Source organism: Trachemys scripta, chromosome 4 (genome assembly GCF_013100865.1).
Source record: "Trachemys scripta elegans isolate TJP31775 chromosome 4, CAS_Tse_1.0, whole genome shotgun sequence".
In the NCBI taxonomy this organism is placed as follows: domain Eukaryota; kingdom Metazoa; phylum Chordata; order Testudines; family Emydidae; genus Trachemys; species Trachemys scripta.
The window spans coordinates 129,741,790-129,760,028 of NC_048301.1; the positions used below are offsets into that span (position 1 = coordinate 129,741,790).

Genomic DNA, 18,239 nt, shown 5'->3' on the forward strand with positions numbered 1-18,239 from the left:
TCATTTGTTTCTCAAGAACAAACCAAAATGCACTGGGTTTCCAGATGTCAATTTAAAACAAAAATGTTATATCTCCAAATTCCCCATTGGGGGGGAGGAGAGGGATAAATTGTGCATTCAAAATTTCTTGCAGGAAAAATTAAGGTTTTCAGACTAACTCCAATGAATATTATCAGTAAGCGTTTCCCCCGGAAGAGCTGGGTGTGTTCCTCCTCCTGCCATGGTGGGCATCTCCCTGAGCATCCTTGTGGGCTCCCGCTGGCCTGGGCGGGAGGGTTTTGTGCCTCCCCTGGGATGGGCATGCCTTAAGCTTCACCATCCCCTGGATTGAGCCCCTCTGTGCAGGGCCGGCTCCAGGCACCAGCTTCTCAAGCAGGTGCTTGGGGCGGCCGCTCCGGAGAAGGCGGCAGGTCCAGGTATTCGGGGGCAATTCGGCGGATGGTCCCTCACTTCGCCTGGGAGCGAAGGACCTCCCGCCGAATTGCTGCCGCAGATCGCGATCGCGGCTTTTTTTTTTTTTTTTGGCTGCTTGGGGCGACCAAAACCCTGGAGCCGGCCCTGCCTCTGTGGAGCAGGCATCTCCCTAGGCTTCCCCTTCCCCGGGCTGTGCCCTGCGTGGGACGAGGCAACCTGCCCCACTCCATGCACATCTCTTTACGCTTCTATGCCCTCCACCTGGGAGGCATCTGGGCTTCTTCTCCGGAGCAGCACTAGGGCTTCTGGCTGGGCTGCAAGGACACCTCTCCCCGGGGTGCCACCTGAGCTCCCGCCGGGCTGTCCCAGCCCAACACCCCGCTCCCTCCCCGGCGCGGGGCGGTCTGTGGGCGGCCCCGGCGCGGAGTGACTGGCGCTGGGCGGCGCCCGGGCTGGGGGCGGATTTTTTGAGCCGAGCCCCGGCGCTCCTCTCTAGAGCGGCGGCTGGCGGCAGCGGCGGCGGGCGGGTCTCTCTCCCTCTCCGGCCGGGCGAGGCGGCGGCGCCCCCCCGCTGCCCTGCCCCGCTCTGCTGTATGGACGAGCACCGGAGCCTGCTGCGCTCGCCGGCCGCCTCCTCCTCCAGCAGGCATCCGCGGGGCGGCGGCAGCAGTAGCAGCCACCACAACCCGGGCTACACGGAGCCGCCGCCCCCCGAGCCCCCCCAGCCCGGCCCCGAGCAGGAGGAGGGGGAGGAAGCAGAGGAAGAGGAGGGCGGCATGACCGTGGTGGTGGGTGGGGGGGACCCCCTGCTGGAGGAGCCCCAGCACCCCCACCCGCTGCTGGCAGGGGAACGCTACGACCACCCACCGGCCCATGTCCCACTGCCCCCCGGCCACCACCCGGTGGGTGGCGGGGAGCACGAGTGCTGCGAGCGAGTGGTGATCAACATCTCGGGCCTGCGCTTCGAGACCCAGCTCAAGACCCTGGCCCAGTTCCCCCAGACCCTGCTGGGCGACCCCCGCAAGCGGATGCGCTACTTCGACCCCCTGCGCAACGAGTACTTTTTTGACCGCAACCGGCCCAGCTTCGACGCCATCCTCTATTACTACCAGTCTGGGGGCCGCATCCGGCGCCCAGTCAATGTGCCCATTGACATCTTCTCGGAGGAGATCCGCTTCTATCAGCTGGGCGAGGAGGCTATGGAGAAGTTCCGTGAGGACGAGGGCTTCATCCGCGAGGAGCAGAGGCCCCTGCCCGACAAGGAGTTCCAGCGCCAGGTGTGGCTCCTCTTTGAATACCCGGAGAGCTCCGGGCCGGCCAGAGGCATCGCCATTGTCTCAGTCCTTGTCATCCTCATCTCTATCGTCATCTTCTGCCTGGAGACCCTGCCTGAGTTCAGGGATGATCGTGACTATGAGGGGACGGGGGGGACCTTTGGCACAAGCAGCGGCCCCTTGGCGATGGATGTCTTCACCAACTCCTCCTCCGCGGCTGTCTCAATGGTATCGTCCTTCACCGACCCCTTCTTCGTGGTGGAGACACTGTGCATCATCTGGTTCTCTTTTGAGTTGCTTGTCCGCTTCTTTGCCTGCCCCAGCAAGGCCACTTTTTCCAAGAACATCATGAACATCATTGATATTGTGGCCATCATCCCCTACTTCATCACCTTGGGCACGGAACTGGCTGAGAGGCAGGGGAACGGCCAGCAAGCCATGTCCCTGGCCATCCTCAGGGTCATTCGGCTGGTCAGGGTCTTTCGTATTTTCAAGCTCTCACGACACTCCAAAGGGCTGCAGATCCTGGGGCAGACCCTCAAGGCCAGCATGAGGGAGCTGGGCTTGCTTATCTTCTTCCTCTTCATTGGAGTCATCCTCTTCTCCAGCGCTGTCTACTTCGCAGAGGCAGATGACCCCACCTCAGGCTTCAGCAGCATCCCTGATGCCTTCTGGTGGGCGGTGGTGACCATGACCACGGTGGGCTATGGGGACATGCACCCAATCACTATTGGGGGCAAAATTGTGGGGTCCCTCTGTGCCATTGCTGGGGTGTTGACCATTGCCCTTCCCGTGCCTGTGATAGTCTCCAATTTCAACTACTTCTACCACCGGGAGACTGAAGGCGAGGAGCAAGCCCAATATCTGCATGTAGGGAGCTGCCAGCACCTCTCCTCTACGGAGGAGTTGAGGAAGGCACGTAGCAATTCCACCCTGAGCAAGTCGGAGTACATGGTGATAGAGGAGGGGGGCATCAACAACACTGCATTCAAACAGGCTGCCTTTAAGACGGGCAACTGCACAGCTACAAACAATCCCAATTGTGTGAACATCAAAAAGATCTTCACTGATGTTTAAAAAAAAAAAAGCCTCTGAGGAAATGTTGAAATAATAATAATAATGCAAAGTGACCATGTAATCAGTATTGTCTGGAACATGCATCATCATTGGTCTGTGTGCGCCCTTGTCCAACACCTATATTTTTTAGATCATTCCTTTTAAAGAACAAGGAAGAGGATTACAAAATAATCAGAAGATAAGAGGATGGGGGTGTTTGCGGAAAGAAAGATCAGAGGACAAAAAAGAAGAACACGCTCCCCGTTGAAACAGGTGTTTTTTCTGCAACACGTTGCAGGGCTGCTTTGTGGGTTTTTTTTGTGGGCAGCCGGCCTCTTTTCTCGTTTTTGCAAAGAGTCGCTGTGTAGCCGGTTTCCCTTCCGATCACGCACACACGCACTTGTTGGACTGAAAACCGTGAGTTGGAAGGGAAGAAAATATTATATTGCAGAGCCTGTTGGCGGGCAAGGGGAGGGCATAACCATTTAATTTTGCAAAGCATCTCTGCTACCACATTGTTAAATGATGCTTAATACTGAACGTGTGGTATATGTCCTTTATGGGCACATCTTTGATTTCTTTTCTTCCCCAGCCAGATCATCTATGAAATTCTAATCTCTTCAGAGACCCAAGTGTAATCAGTTTTGATTTAATCAGAAAAATGCCCCCCTTCTCTATTCCTAATTCCCTTCTCCCACAACTGTATGGAATTGTTTCATCCAACCCAAAATTCCTGGCTGCACGGTGTGTATGGGGAAATGTTCTTCCCACATGGAAAGGTTTAACAATTGACTAACTGAACAGCATCCTGAGCGTTTGAACATCCTATCATGCAAATGCAGATTGGGGATAGTTAAGCTCCCATTAAACCAGTAATGGGCTTTTTGAAGTGACTCCAGCCTCAGACAAAACCTACCAAGAGCCTAGAAACAAAGAGTGGGGGTATTTTTGTCCATTTCCAGTGCATCTGAGATAAGCGTCTGCATCTATCACAAGAAGATTAAAGTGACAAACGCCTTCCAGCGGAAGTTACTAATTCGGACCTGAGTGATGCAGTTTCCATAGCAACCCTGGTTTCCTGGGAAACCCCAAAAGGTTGTCATGGTATCCCTTCGCCCCATCCCCCTTCATCCTGTGCTGTTTCCACAGTAACCCTTCCAGATGGTTCCAACTTCTGTGATTCCACGGAAAAGCCGCTGCCCTGGTAAACTGCACACACACATACCGAGAGTTAATCCCAGAGAGATTTAGGAGTAGAAACTAGTTATTATCCTAGATGCATGGTTCTTTAGATCTGAAACATTCCTGAAGTCCTGGTACCTACCGAATCAAGAAGCAAGATGATCATCCCTGGAATGCTGCTGCGCACATGTGCTGAATAAAACACCTGTTCATAGGCAATAAATGCAACAAACCTCCAAATTCCCCTCGCTATCAAGTTAATATCTGGGCAGTAAAATTGAAAATTGATTCTCTATATGCAAATCTATACATCTGCTCAGAAGTTCTAGAAAGGCGATCTCATCCCTGACAGAATAAACCATACTTAAACTGATGGTACGTGACCTAGATTTTTCAAAAACCTCCCTCCAACTCCAAACAGCAATTCCACTTTCAAGTGTATACGGAACTGAACAACCAGACAGGAAACTTTATAACACAAAAGGATATCAATCTTTTGACATTGGGGTGTGTGGAGGGGGAGTAAGCAGAGGCCTATAAAGTGCAGGGGTGCAAAGTAACCAAAACCCTGAGGGAAAATATGCCTGCCTCATCTCATCCAAGTCAGCAGCTGCGGAACATCAGACAGAAACAGGTGAGTTATGCGCTGTGGAGAGAACAGATTATGCTTTTTAAGACATTTGTGCTTTCAGATATAGACCTCATCTTTTTGTACCAACCACAGCATCCAGCTCTCCCTTTACGAACATGTAAATGAGCTAAAGTGCAATAATCTTTTCCATAAGAGCCCCCTGACTTTTTTCCCTCCAGCTAACTGTATGGTCTTATTTAATTTTGATTTTTCATATCATTTGATTTCAATAATATGTATTTAGTTTAAATAGCACTACACATACTCATTCTGCAGCGAAGCATCAATACAGTTTGTGGCTTTGATCACCAATATTATGCTAAAATTACAATTTTCACAATGGTTTAGTTCACTTAGTCTCAGATCCCTTTTAAAAAGAAAATCCAATGACAACCCATTCCTCCCTGTAAAGATGCAACCTTGGTGTCAGCAGTAAGGGTCTGATTAAGATGCGCTTAAGTCCCATTGAAGGTAAGGGCTTTGCTGAATATGGATGGGTTTAAGCTTAAGAGTTTTGCTGAATTGGAGGAATTTGTCTTATTTACAGCAAAATAATGTAGAAAGGAATGGGACTGGGCAGGTTATTATAGGCAAATAATTATCTGATTTTAATTATAAGCTCAGAGTTTTCTTAAATTTATAATATGGTTTTATTCTTTATAAAATTCTTGGCTCTATTGAACTCAACAGAGTTTCACCATTGACTTCAGAGGAGCAAGGATTTCACTCATGATTTATATGTGATATTCTGTTCTGATCTTATTTAACTGTACCCCTTTGCCTCCATCTTCTTTTTAGCTCTCCCCTCTTTCAATTAATAAAACCTTTGAGAAAATTCATTAGGCCAGATCAGCTAGTGTAAATTGACATAAATTCACTAGAGCTCCATCAGTTTACAGCAGCTCAGAATCTGGTCAATTAATGATTATGCAATGGTCAGATATTATGGTGAGGGGAGCTATAGTTGTAGCTAGATAGATGTGAGTGCCCCTTTCTTGCCAGTTTTGTTTTAGGGGTGGGAGGATGATATACAGAAATTTGATCCTCCATATTTTTCTTTCCATACTTTCATGAACACTTTTGTCATTCGTCCAAGCACAAGTTGTTTGTCCATCAGTTGTCTATATAACTCCTTAACATGCCTTTTACATTTGTGTACCTGTACTTAAGTGTGATTTCAAAGACAGCAAATCCTCACTTTGATAAAACCATATGCAAATTTTCTCACAGAGGGAGAACATTCAGTGTTCCTCATTTTCTATTGAGGATATAAGACTTTTTTGGACGTGTTTTTGAAATGTTAATCACAATTAAAGATTTTATTCACCTGGATTACAGTGGGAAAGCAGTGGAAATACTGTCCGCTTGACTTCCACTCAGAGCACAATAGATTTCCAGATGAATTCTGTGTTTGAATTCTTCTAGTGTCAACATGTTTGGATATGTGGGGGAGACATCTTATAAGCCCAAATATGGCACTTTGGAATCATTTAAAAAAAAAAAGCACACCTGTGTGCATATAATGTGCAGTGAGGTGTAACTAATAATTTTGGATTTGCACGACCACTTCTTACCACATGGGGGGGGGGGGGAGGCGGGAAGGTGACCAAATAATTGGAAAAAATTATGTTTTTGTCCAAAAAAGGTGATGTCCATAAGAGAGCTTGAAAAAAAAAAATCCAGTGAATAGGATGCAATAAAAGAGCCCATTCCCCAAATATAGCATATGGTACAGCTGACAAAGCATGTCTGACAGCCACCAAAAATCGCTGCTGCTCTCTTCTTTACAAATGTAAACCGTGTAGACAAAATATTGAAAGCAGAGAGGTGGGAGGAGAATGGGGAAAAGTGGAAATTCCATCGCTGGCTACCTGCTCTTGTCTCCACTTCATAGCAGTGAGTTTAGCTTGGTCAGTATCAGGTACCGTATCTCTGCACAGTTGTGCAGTCTGAAGGTTACGCTTTCATTAGCTTTTCCAGACGGAAAATCTCGAGACCTTTCCTGTAGAGATCGGGGAGACTGTTGCTCCCAGTGATGAAGGACTGTTCTCTCTGCAGCCTGCTAGCGCTCTGTAATGCATTTTATCTCCCATCTTGCCATGTGCCTAGTGGATCTCTCAGGACTCTGACAGTCATTTTTGAGATAAAGATCGGCACTTTGCAGCACGTCAGACTAGAATGTTTTTAACATGCTTAGAAGGGGCAGTGTTAGAAGATTAGTATTATCTCTTCTGCTGCAGGTAAATTGTCTAGCAGTTTATGGACAAACCTTCCCTAGCAGGGGTTGTCTAGTGTTATACACCATTATATTTAACGGAGGAAACATGAATAAAACTTCCCGTTTGACATTGTATGTGTACAGACGTCAAGCAGTTCAAAGCTAGGATTTCTGAAGCAGCTGTAACTTGGCTCATCGGTAGTACTTTTGATTGCTCTACATGATGTTAACTTGAGTGGCTATAAAATGCATAAAGCAACAAAGGGTCCTGTGGCACCTTTAAGACTAACAGAAGTATTGGGAGCATCGATACTTCTGTTAGTATTGTTAGTATTGTTGCTCCCAATACTTCTGTTAGTCTTAAAGGTGCCACAGGACCCTCTGTTGCTTTTTACAGATTCAGACTAACACAGCTACCCCTCTGATACTATAAAATGCATGTGCCTAATGGCATGGTTACCATTGCGGTGGGACCCGTAACTGAATTTTCTGGCTTCTGTGCTTTCTTGCTGCATCCCTGTCTTTCACATCTCTCATCTGGCAGCAGGGGTGACATTCACTCCCTGCATTGAAGGACAGAGAGGACAGAATAGAAATAGACCGTTCCCGCCACAAGGAACAAAACCCCGTGCCTCCTTGCTATTTGTAACCCATTGTGGCGTGGTTGTCTGGGCTTTCACAGACCTGGTCTTCCAAATACTTTTTTTTTTTTTTTTCCTTTCTTCAAATTCAGAGTTCATGCAGGGCCACCACGTATCTTCAGGACATTAATGAGCCATTATAATTCTTGGCCTTCCCAAATTCTTTTGGTTTCATTGCACTTGTGTGCTGCTTATTTCCTAGACCCCATAAAGAAGGGTGTGATCCAATGCACACTGAAGTCAACGGGAACTTTTCTGGTGACCTCCGTGTGCAGGTCCCATCACGGAGAGACTGTATCAATGATACAGAGGAATTTAGAAGTCCTTTCCACATGGTAAATTGTCCCTGGGCTGCATATCAGAGGGAGTCTGCTACCAAGATGGGGTGCAAGTGTGTGTGTGGGGGGGGGACGGACTGCAACCACTGATAAGGGCTCTTAAGGGAGCTTCACTTTACACCTTCCAGTTCTAGTGTAGACATGCCCTAAACTTCCTCTAGGATGGCATGCAATGGGTACCACAAACAGCAGATTCCAGCCTTCACAGCAAGGGCCTTGTTGATACCTGGTGGCCCTGGTGAATTCTTCTTACCAGGTATCCAGGATCCTTGCAGGAGGAGGAAAGGGGCTGAATCTAGCAAGGCTCCCATCTATTCTGATCAGGGACAAGTTGAGGTTTCAAGTAATTATCTTAAGACTTCAGTGCCACAGTGGCTGAACCGGCAGATCCTTTGATTCTCTCCAAAGCAGTACCCTTAATTAGCCAATCCCCGAGGGAGGGGTGAGCAACGGTCTCATTCTGTGTAAGGTCATTGCCATGACTGCTAAATATTTCATGAAGACACCAAGTACTGGTCCAGAAGGTAACACTGAATTAGTAATGCTGTTCCCCTATGGGAAATCTGAGATGGTCTCTTTCTCTTTTCCACATTTCGCTGCCCTCGTCCTCAAGTTCCTTCTCCCTTTACCCACCCTCCTGTCTTCCTCCCAGAATTCCTTCCTCTCCCTCTCTTCAAACCCAAGTGCCCCACCCAACAGATATACAACTAAGTTTTGGCAACAAATCGGAAACAAAAGAGTTCCACAGCTTTTTCTCTGACATGTCTTGTGCCTGGCATCCTCCTGAGTGCTCTACCTTGTACCTACTTCTGTCTTTTTCTATTGTAAGTTTTTTGGAGCAGGGGCTCTCTCTATATGTTTATACAGGTCATCGCACAGTAGATCTTGATTTAGGCCCATTGGGCACAGTCCCAATACAAATAATTGATTATAAGAACAACACTGCATAACCCCGTGTGTGCGTGTGTCAGTCAGGCCTGGAATGCGTAGCTGGTCAGCTTCCTCCAGAAGAGGTAAAATTTCTCCCTGGGAAATCGTTTTAATAATACCGAGCTCCGACATAGCACTTTTCACCAGTAGATCTCAAAATGCTCTACAAAGGAGGTCAGTATTATTCTTCCCATTTTACAGATGGGCAAACTGAGACATGGAGCAAGGCGGTGACTCTCACTGGTTCACCTAGCAGGGCAGTGGCAGAACCAGGAATAGTACCGAGGTTTCCTGAGTCCCACTGCATGTAGTAGCATGTTCCAGTGAGTATCCGCTGGAACATGCTACTACATGCAAGGCACAGCCTCTGGTAAATTACGTACTCCTTCCCGTCATGAGAGCCAGTAAGAAGGAAAATACAAATATATTACTATCCATTTGGTATTGCGCCAGATTCTTTTCCACACTATGGGACCATAAAGGCGTCAGATCTGGCCTTCTGGACATTCCCCAGGTATAGTGCAGAGAGAGCTGGTTTTTGTGCCCTGGCAAAGGGGGCATATTAAGGATGTACCCAAGAGGACAGGGTGTGGGCAGGGTGCTGCTGTACGTCAGTGATGTCCCAGCTGGAGATGGAGTGAGCCTAGAACCTACCCTGGCCCTCAGGAGCTGCAAGCAGTTTGCTGGGTGCTGCTGAGAATCTGGGCCATTGTATTTCTGTTGCAGTATTTTAGACTCATTTTTCTAATTTAAAGAGGTTTTTAAAGTGAGAAATTTTAAAGTAAAACAATGAGGGCTGTTGGTTTATTTTAAATTCTTTCCGCTGTGTCCTGCTTATTTCCTAGGCAGTGGTTACCTTGGAAACAGCTGTAGGTTGGGATTGTCTGTCTTGGCTTTGATGGGCAGACTCTTTGGTGGCGAGCCTGTGTGTCAGATGCACAAATAAATACATAATAACGTAGTTGGGTAGCTTTTGCTTGTGTGAACTCGTGAAAAGAAAATAGCCCGTCTGGAATACCAGTTAGTCGAGAAGTTTTTTAGGAATTAAATTTGGACTGGTGGGTTTGTTCAGTGGAGGTGGGGAAATTGGTCTGAACCAATTTTTAAATCAGGAGTGTATTTGCCCCCCCCCCCCCAAAGATCTGCTCTAGGAATTATTTTGGGGAAGTTCTGTGGCCATGTTATATAGGAGGTTAGACTAGATCAGCAGTCCCCAACCGGTCGATCACGATTGACTGGTCGATCCTAGAGGATCTCCCAGTCAATCGTTATCTCTGGTAGTGCAGTGGGGCTGCTGCTAAGGCAGACTCCCTATCCCAGTCCCACGCCGCTCCCGGAAGCGGCCAGCGCAGCCCTGCGGCCCCGGGAGCGTGGGGGCAGGGGTCTCCTTCCGCGTGCTGTTCCTGCCTGCAAGTGCCGCCCTCACAGCTCCCATTGGCCGGGAGAGCTCCAGAGGCGGTGCTTGCAGAGAGGCGCAGCAGGCGGAGCCACCTACCTCCTGCCTACCCCAGGGGCCGCAGGGGCATGTTGACCTCTTCTGGGAGCGGTGTGGGGCCGGAGTAGGCAGGGAGCCTGACTTAACCTCGCTGTACCCGCCGCTGACCGGGAGCCAGTATCCCATACCCACTCCTGCACCCCGAACCTGCTCCTGCACCCCAAGCCCCACCCCGAGCCCCCTCCCCCCGCCTGCACCCAAACTCCCTCCTAGAGCTTGCACCCCTCATCCCCACCTGCACCCCAACGCCCTGCTCCAGGCTCAGCCCAGAGCCCTCTCTCACATTGCGAACCCCTCGGCCCAGAGCCCGGACTCCCTCCCGAACGCCAAGCCCCTGCCCCAGCCCAGTGAAAGCAAGTGAGGGTGGGGGAGTGCAAGTGATGCGGGGGGGGGAGATGAAGTGAGTGGGGCAGGGCCTTGGGGTAGGGGCGGGGTAGATCCTGGGTTGCCCTTGGATTCAAAAAGTGATCTTGGGCGTAAAAAAGCTTGGAGACCACTGGACTAGATGATTACAGGCCTTGAAATCTCTAGTGAGATGATTATTTTTGCTTGAATCCCTTAAATAAAGTTAGCCTGATTATTAATACCAAATTAATCTGAAAACAAGATACACATAAGGTGGCGCATAATCCCAGGGGCAGCTGCAGAGCTATTTCGGAGGAATAGAGCTAGGTGACTTTTTTTTTTTGCCAAATATGAAATTCACTGAAAAAATGCACCAACACTCTTTGCAAATTCATCGAAAACAATTGGAAAACCAACTCAGAAATGTCAATGATTTGTTTTGACATTCCCTTTCAAAACTAGATTTTCAAAAGAAAACGTTTTGAACCACTGTTGAACACATTTCGTTTCACCCAACCGAAGTGGTTGTGGTTTTTTGTTTTGCGGAGGAAAAAAAAAATCGGGTTTGTTTCTAATCAAACAAAACTCACCTCTCCCCTCCTCTCCCTGGAGCTGTCAGTCCAGCCACAGACCTGAAAAAACAAGAATTGGTTCAGCTCTCATGGGGAAACTGGTTGTGAGCGCTCCCTGACCTGTTCCTTGATCTCCAACCACAGCAGGAGTTTTATGGGGAAGGTGTTGGTGGCACGCTTCCCCTTTCTGTTTCAAGGAAGACTAGCTCATTACTCAGGGTATTGGGGACTGAGACAACCTACACCGTGGATGTTTGACATCTTTACCCCAATATACCTAACGTTGCAAATGCATGCATCAAAGTGAAATCAGCTACACAGCATCTTTTTCCTCTTTACCCTCTGCCCTCCCTCTTAAATCAGTTGCGTCCTGTAACCAGTTAAAATTCCTTACAAATTATAGAGCCAGATCCTGAGCTGGCGTGTATCGGTGTAGCTCCATTGACTTGAATGGAGCTTGATTTATACCTTCTGGGGATCTGGCTCTCAACCAAATTTTTCTGATGGCATGAGCATCCGCAGCCTAATAGAATTTGATTGACACCTCACTTGTCCGGATGAGATCGGAAGCTTGCAATGCATTCCTCCACACGCAGATGGACACCCTCCTTCATGCCATATAGCTGAATATTGCTACGGCTGTCGGTTTCTGTCTGCGGACATGGGCTCAAAAGCTTGTTTTTTGTTTAAACCCTCTCCCCTCCCCGAGATTTAAAGAATTCTAATTCATAGCATTGCCGTTGGGAAGCGGCATAAGGAGGAAGATCAACAGGAGGAAGGCAGGAATGGTTGGGCTTAGGAGATGCGGGGGGTGACTGGTTTATTTCATTTTGATATCGCAGGACGTCCCAATCCTGCCGCCCAGCAATGAGGTTTCTGCAGAGAGCAGTGACGGTGCAGGTAGAGGAGCTGGGTTCAGAGAATGGGGAGAGAGGACAGAGCAGCACTGACCCTGCCTGCCCTGGCATGTGTGTTAATGCTTGCCGTATTCAGAAATAGTTTCTGCTGGCATCAACCCAGGCGCAGGAACGCCTGGGCAGAAAATCTACCAGGGGAGGGTGCGTCACTGGGAACTACCCGCAACCGCCCCTCTGGAGGTCTACACTGGCAGGGCACCGGTCACAAAACACAAGATGCCCCCTTCCCCCACCAGAAAAACGTGAGGGAGGGCAGTTTTGGTAGTTTGCCTGCCCTTCCTTGGGGTGATATTTCCCTGGGATGCAAGGGGCCAGGCTCCTGAGACTCACAGCACAAGCTGTGGCTCCCAGATCCAAGGGCTGGTTCTACACAGCCCCAAGCCCGGTGTAGTTTAGATTAGAACAGCCTCAGGGCTGCTTTGATATACACCAGCTGGTTATGGCTCCCAATCAGCTGTCCATCAGCCAGGGACTGCAAGAGTGGTCTGGCTGTGCTCCCTTCCTTCCCTGGCACACCCCCTGCACCAGGGGCTGTATGGGAGTAAAGGGGTCGTGTAGAAACCACTGATGCCTTTCCTGCTGGAGGAGATCAGGTAGTTTTGTTAGGGTTACCATACGTCCGGATTTTCCCGGACATGTCCGGCTTTTTGGGCCTCAAATCCCCGTCCGGGGGGAAATCCCAAAAAGCCGAACATGTCCGGGAAAATAGGGAGGGGCCGGTGCCGCTGGGTGCTGGGCCGGGGGCCGGGCTGGGCGTGCTGGCCCGGGGGCTGGGGCCGGCGGTGCTGGGCTGGGGCTGGGGCCGGGGCCGGGAGTGCTGGGCCGGGGGCCGGGGTGCTGGGCCAGGGGCCGGCCTGGGGCCGGCACCCCAGGGCCCGAGCCGAGCCAGGCTGGAGATGCTGGGGCCGGGGCCGGCCGCCGGAGGGAGCCGCTCGGTTGGGGGGGCCAGACTGGGCCGTGCCTCCTCCCCCCCCCCCTCCCCCAGCTTACCTGCTGCCTGCTTCCCGCTTCCCGCGAATCAAATGTTCGCAGGAAGCAGAGGAGGGGGCGGAGTTGGGGCAGGGACTTTGGGGAAGGGGTGGAGTTGGGACGAGGGCGGGGCCCTGTGGAGTGTCCTCTTTTTGGACACTCAAAATATGGTAACCCTAAGTTTTGTGGCCCAAAGGGGCTGAAGCAGGGAGAGAATGCACTCCATACACATACATTACATACTGCAGGCTACATTCCATCGCTCTCAATTATACCAGTGTAAGCCTGCAGACACTACTCAAGTCAACAGAGCTACTCAGTTATATGTGTATCTGAGACCAGAATTTGGCCCTGAATCCATGGACTCTAAGTAGCTGCTCTTTGCTCTCCTTTTTGCAACCGTTCCAATCTTTCGGGATGGGTCACAGTAGACGTATCCAGATTTCACATTTTGTACTAGGCTTACTGAACAGGGAGAACGGAAATACGCTCACAACATCTACGTGAACAGCATATTCATCATATGCCCATTAAGAAAACATTCCCTCTTGCAGCCGAGGAATATGTACCTGTGCTTGTTCTTTTTATTGAAGCCATTTTAACACTGCGGCTGGTAGTACAGGGCAAAATGCAACCAACAGTGCTTTGCTGAAAAATACTGCTCATTAATTCCACGGTGACTATTTGATTAGACCTTCTATGAGCAAAATGCTGTTTTACAAGCTCCACAAGTTTCACGAATCCATCTGTGTGTCATATATCAACGCACAGGCCTTAGATTTTCATTCTGAGTAAACCCTGCAGTAACACATTGATAAACATTCCTGCATGAAAATCCCCTCGGGGCTCCATCATTCTCCCCCTGCGCGCCGCTCCCCCCCCCTTTTTAAAAAATGAATTGAGACATGATCAAGTAAATTAAAACTGGTGTGGGGGAGGGATAGCTCGGTGGTTTGTGCATTGGCCTGCTCAATCCAGGGTTGTGAGTTCATCCTTGAGGGGGCCACTTAGGGATCTGGTGCAAAATCAGTAATTTGTCCTGCTAGTGAAGACAGGGGGCTGGACTCCATGACCTTTCACGGTTCCTTCTAGTTCTATGAGATAGGTATAAATATCTTCATATAAAAATATATATATAGACTGAGATGAAGCAAGTTTTAGCTTGTCAGTCTGGTTCAGTGTGGCTAAGTTTCTCACCCACTACTGCTTTCATCCCAGGTCACAGTCTGAGTAATCCTGGTGAGATGACTACATTCATAAACTAAAATCCAAACAAACTGAAATGCACAAAGCTTGATATATATGGTTGATTTTTTTAAATAGATCATTTTTCGGAAGGCACTGCCATTCAGACATTTTTCAATGTTTTTTCTATGAGTCTGCACATGGACAGTGTATGCAGAGATGTGTGTGTGTGTGTCTGTTTATATTGATCAACATGGGGGTATGCTGTAGTCCTACATTTAGGTTTCAGAGTGGTAGCTGTGTTAGTCTGTATTAGCAAAAACAATGAGGAGTCCTTGGGGCACGTTTGAGACTAACAAAGTTATTTGGGCATATGCTAACACTGACCTCCCACTTGGTAAGGCAACTCCCATCTTTTCATGTGCTGTGTATTTATACCTCTCTACTGTATTTTCCACTCCATGCATCTGATGAAGTGAGTTTTAGCCCACGAAAGCTTATGCCCAAATAAATTTGTTAGTCTCTAAGGTGCCACAAGGACTCCTCGTTGTTTCTACATTTAGTGCACCTGATGTTTGTCTGTAAGTTAATATTTGGTATTAAGGATTTTATACAGATTTGGGATTTTTTTGTGAATACAAAACAATACAAGTGCATCTGCTTGATTTGGGCAAAACAGACACAAGTGTTAGGAGTTGTCAGACCAGATCAGAGCAGGAGCTCATGTAGTATTATCTCTGACAGTGGCCAGAACCAAGTGCTGCAGAGGAAGTGCAAGAAACCCCATAGTGGAGAGTTATCGAATCGCTCTCTGGACCAGATAGAGTTTGAACAAAATCTCTGCTGATTTCCCCAAATGCCATTTTTCAAAGGACTGAAACACAAGCTAAAACAGTGTGCTTCAGACTGAACCCTTTAAGCTGATAATTATGAATATATAATGGATTGATCATTAGTGAGCCAGCTCATGGTTCTAATCTCTCAACAGATTGAACACCGGAAGTTTTGACTGTCATTTAGGAAGAAGGGAACAAATTCAATCAGCGTTGATGGATGGATGTGAAAGCCCCGTTCTGCAGCTGACTGTGTATGAGAGTGGGGCTCCATGGAGCAGCGCATCCACATACAGTCAGGTTCAGAGTCGGGACCCAGAAGATTGTAACAAAGAGCCCGCAAAGGATTCAGGCAGATTTAGTGACTGGACCCCCTAGGGGCTGTACCATTCAGCAGAATTAGAGAATAGAAATTAAACAAGGCAATGTATTTGCTGCTATTCAGATGAACAACCAGGAGCAGAACAAGGCCCAGGGTTATTGCCATAGTATGGTTCAGTGGACAGAGCACTGGATTGGGACTCAGGACATTTCGATTCTATTTTCTGTGACACTGGCCTGCTTGCTGACCTTGGGTAAGTCACATCCCATCTCTGTGCCTCAATTTCCCTATATGCAAGAGGGGGATAATGATACTGACCATCTTTGTAAGGTGCTTTGAGAGCTACAGATGAAAAGCAAAATATATGAATTATAGAGTTTAAGGACAGAAGGGACCACCAGATCATCTGGCCTGACCTCCTGCCCCAGCACCTGCACACTAAACCCAATAATCAAAGTTAGACCAAGTATTACAGCCCACAGGAGAATAAACTATTTATGTGTCACAGGCAGAGAACAGGAGGGACTGAGGTGCACCAGTGCCCAAGGCCCTGCAGTGGCAGGGAACTGGTTAAGTGGGAAATACCCAGATAATTTGGCAAGTGACCCGCACCCACATGCTGTAAAGGAAGGTGAAAAAAAACCCAGGGTCACTGCCAATATGACCTGTGGGGACAGTCCTTCCCCGCCCACATATGGCCATCAGTGACCCTGAGCACTGTATTATTATTATTTACTTTAAACCTACAGGTGGGTGAACCACATGGAAGCTGGAGCTTTTATGAAACTTGCCTATTCTTTGAGGGTATTTGCAAAGCTGATTTAAGGTTCATGAACCTTTTTTCCTCCCCTGTAATTTAAACGTATGTTTAGTTTGCCAGAAGCCAGGAATGAGCAACAGGGGATGGATCACTTGATGATTACCTGTTCTGTTCATTCCCCCTGGGGTACCTGGCACTGGCCACTGTCGGAAGACAGGATATTGGGCTAGATGGACCTTTGTCTGACCCAGTATGACCATTCTTATGTTCGTTTTTCATCACAAGGGAAATTCATTCAAAAATATTTTCCTAGCTGAAAGGGAGCCTGTGCTTTGTATTAGGTACAGAAGAACTGCCCCCAAACTCCCTGCACACCGAGAAAAGCTAGGCCGTGGCGAGTGCTTTGACTTGTTGACGGCACTGGGGTTAAACTGGGCCAAATTATTCGTGCAGTTCCATTCAAGTTGACAGGGATGCAACAGGGCAGATTTTAGCTCACTCAACCAGATCCTCACTGCTGTACTTTGGAGTAGCTCCCGTGACATCCAGCGGAGTTATACCAGTTTACACCAGCTGAGGATCTAGCCCAACGTATCTGTTTTCATTAGAATTTCTCTCTCTCGTTTTCCCTGCTCATTTCCTCCTCTGTGTCTCTGTGTTTGCTTTTCCTCCTCCAGCCTTTGCTCCATTTCTCTCTCATTTCTGAAGTGTCTATATCAAATTTTCATCCTAATTTCCCCCTCCCCCCGCACTTCTTTTATCATTCTCTCTCCAAAACAGAGCTCAAACCTAGCATTTGAGCTCAAGTTAAGTTCCCAAACCCACAGGACTGGAGCGGGTTTGCAATGAGACAAAACAACTTTGTCCATCCCTAACTTGAAACTAGCATACACATCTTCGAGGCTGTCAAGCTGGCATCTCTCGACAATGCTCAATTCACTTTGAAATATAATCTGTACTGAAAGGTGTGAAAGGAAGCTAGCTTGGCGTTGTGTGCCTGGCACAACACGCTATGGAAGGAAATGCTTTTTAACACCTCGTACGTGTCGTGTATGCCAACGCATAGTCCTTGAACTTTAGGTGTTTTTGAATAAGGCCTCGAGTCACAGATTGCTAAGCATTCTGCTTTAAAAAAAAAATCCCCTCTGGCTTTCATAATCATCTCCTCCCTCACCCTTTTCATTTTTAATTGAATGAGTCTAAATGAAGTCAATGGGATGAATTTGGCTCCTGTCCTGTACAGGAAAGCAAATCCCATTTCAGATTGACCTGAATCAGGCATTGGATTTTATCTTCTTGCTCTGCTTTCAATAGGACTAAACTTTCCAGCCAGTATTGCTCTCATCTGTAGTTCTAAATCTGAGTAATCCCGAGAAAGGCAGCGTTATTTGAAGGCACCAAAACAGACAGTAAATAAGTCAACGATCCTTCCTCACCCATGCCTTACTCCTGCCTAGCTGCAGTTTGGATCATTGCTCATTCGCTCAGCTGGGTTCCCCAGTCCCTGCAGGAGTAGGGAGATGGGGTGGGAAGGGCAAAGTGGTGCTTCCTCCCCGTTGCTCCTGGATGCACCGCCTTGGTGTTGGTTGCTGGGGCCACCAGCAGGGGTTGGGCCTTGCCCCACTCTGGAGTCACCTGGGGCATAAGGCTGTAGGAGCAGGCAGCCAGTGAGTTCCCCACCTTTCCAGGGGTGGTGGGGCTCAGGGCTTTGGGCTCCAGCTGTGGCAGGCTCTCGCTGGAGAGCTTCGGGCTCCAGTCCTGGGTGCTGGCTGCATGGCAGCAGGCCCAAGGGTCCGGCCACATAGCTTCAGGCTCCATCCTCGGGCCTCATCCTCCGGCCACGGGACTTTGGGCTCTGGTCACAGGGCTTCAGGCTCGAGCCCTTGTTGTCTCCCCCAGCCCCCACCCCCATCTCCCCTGGCCCTCCCCCAGGGCTTAATTTGTCCCCAGGCTTGCCAGGGCTGAGTAAGTCTGCTGTGAAAAGTGATACTTGTATGTTTGTTAATATCCCTTTTCACAACAGACTTACTAGCTAGCAGTAAATGAATTACAATGATTTGGATGTGTATATGTGCATATTTATTTGTTTTCCCTAAAGCTAATTAAGTATTTAAGGAAAACGTGAGAGAGCGGCCACCAGCAAGAGTTGGTGGCTGC

At 48.5% G+C, this 18,239-nt stretch overlaps 1 protein-coding gene across 2 annotated transcripts in view; it reads left to right on the forward strand.

Moving 5' to 3' along the window:
* Positions 1-924: 924 nt before the first annotated feature.
* Positions 925-18,239, forward strand: part of LOC117875929 (potassium voltage-gated channel subfamily A member 3-like) — a 32,697-nt gene continuing 15,382 nt past the window's right edge. The window contains exons 1-2 of one of the 2 annotated variants that reach the window (XM_034767531.1): positions 925-4,560; positions 15,156-15,575. In XM_034767531.1, the coding sequence (XP_034623422.1) occupies positions 1,008-2,765 (1,758 nt within the window). In that variant the 5' untranslated portion in view covers positions 925-1,007 and the 3' untranslated portion in view covers positions 2,766-4,560; positions 15,156-15,575. The remainder of the gene's footprint in view (positions 4,561-15,155; positions 15,576-18,239) is intronic. The other variant, XM_034767530.1, reaches the window with a different exon arrangement.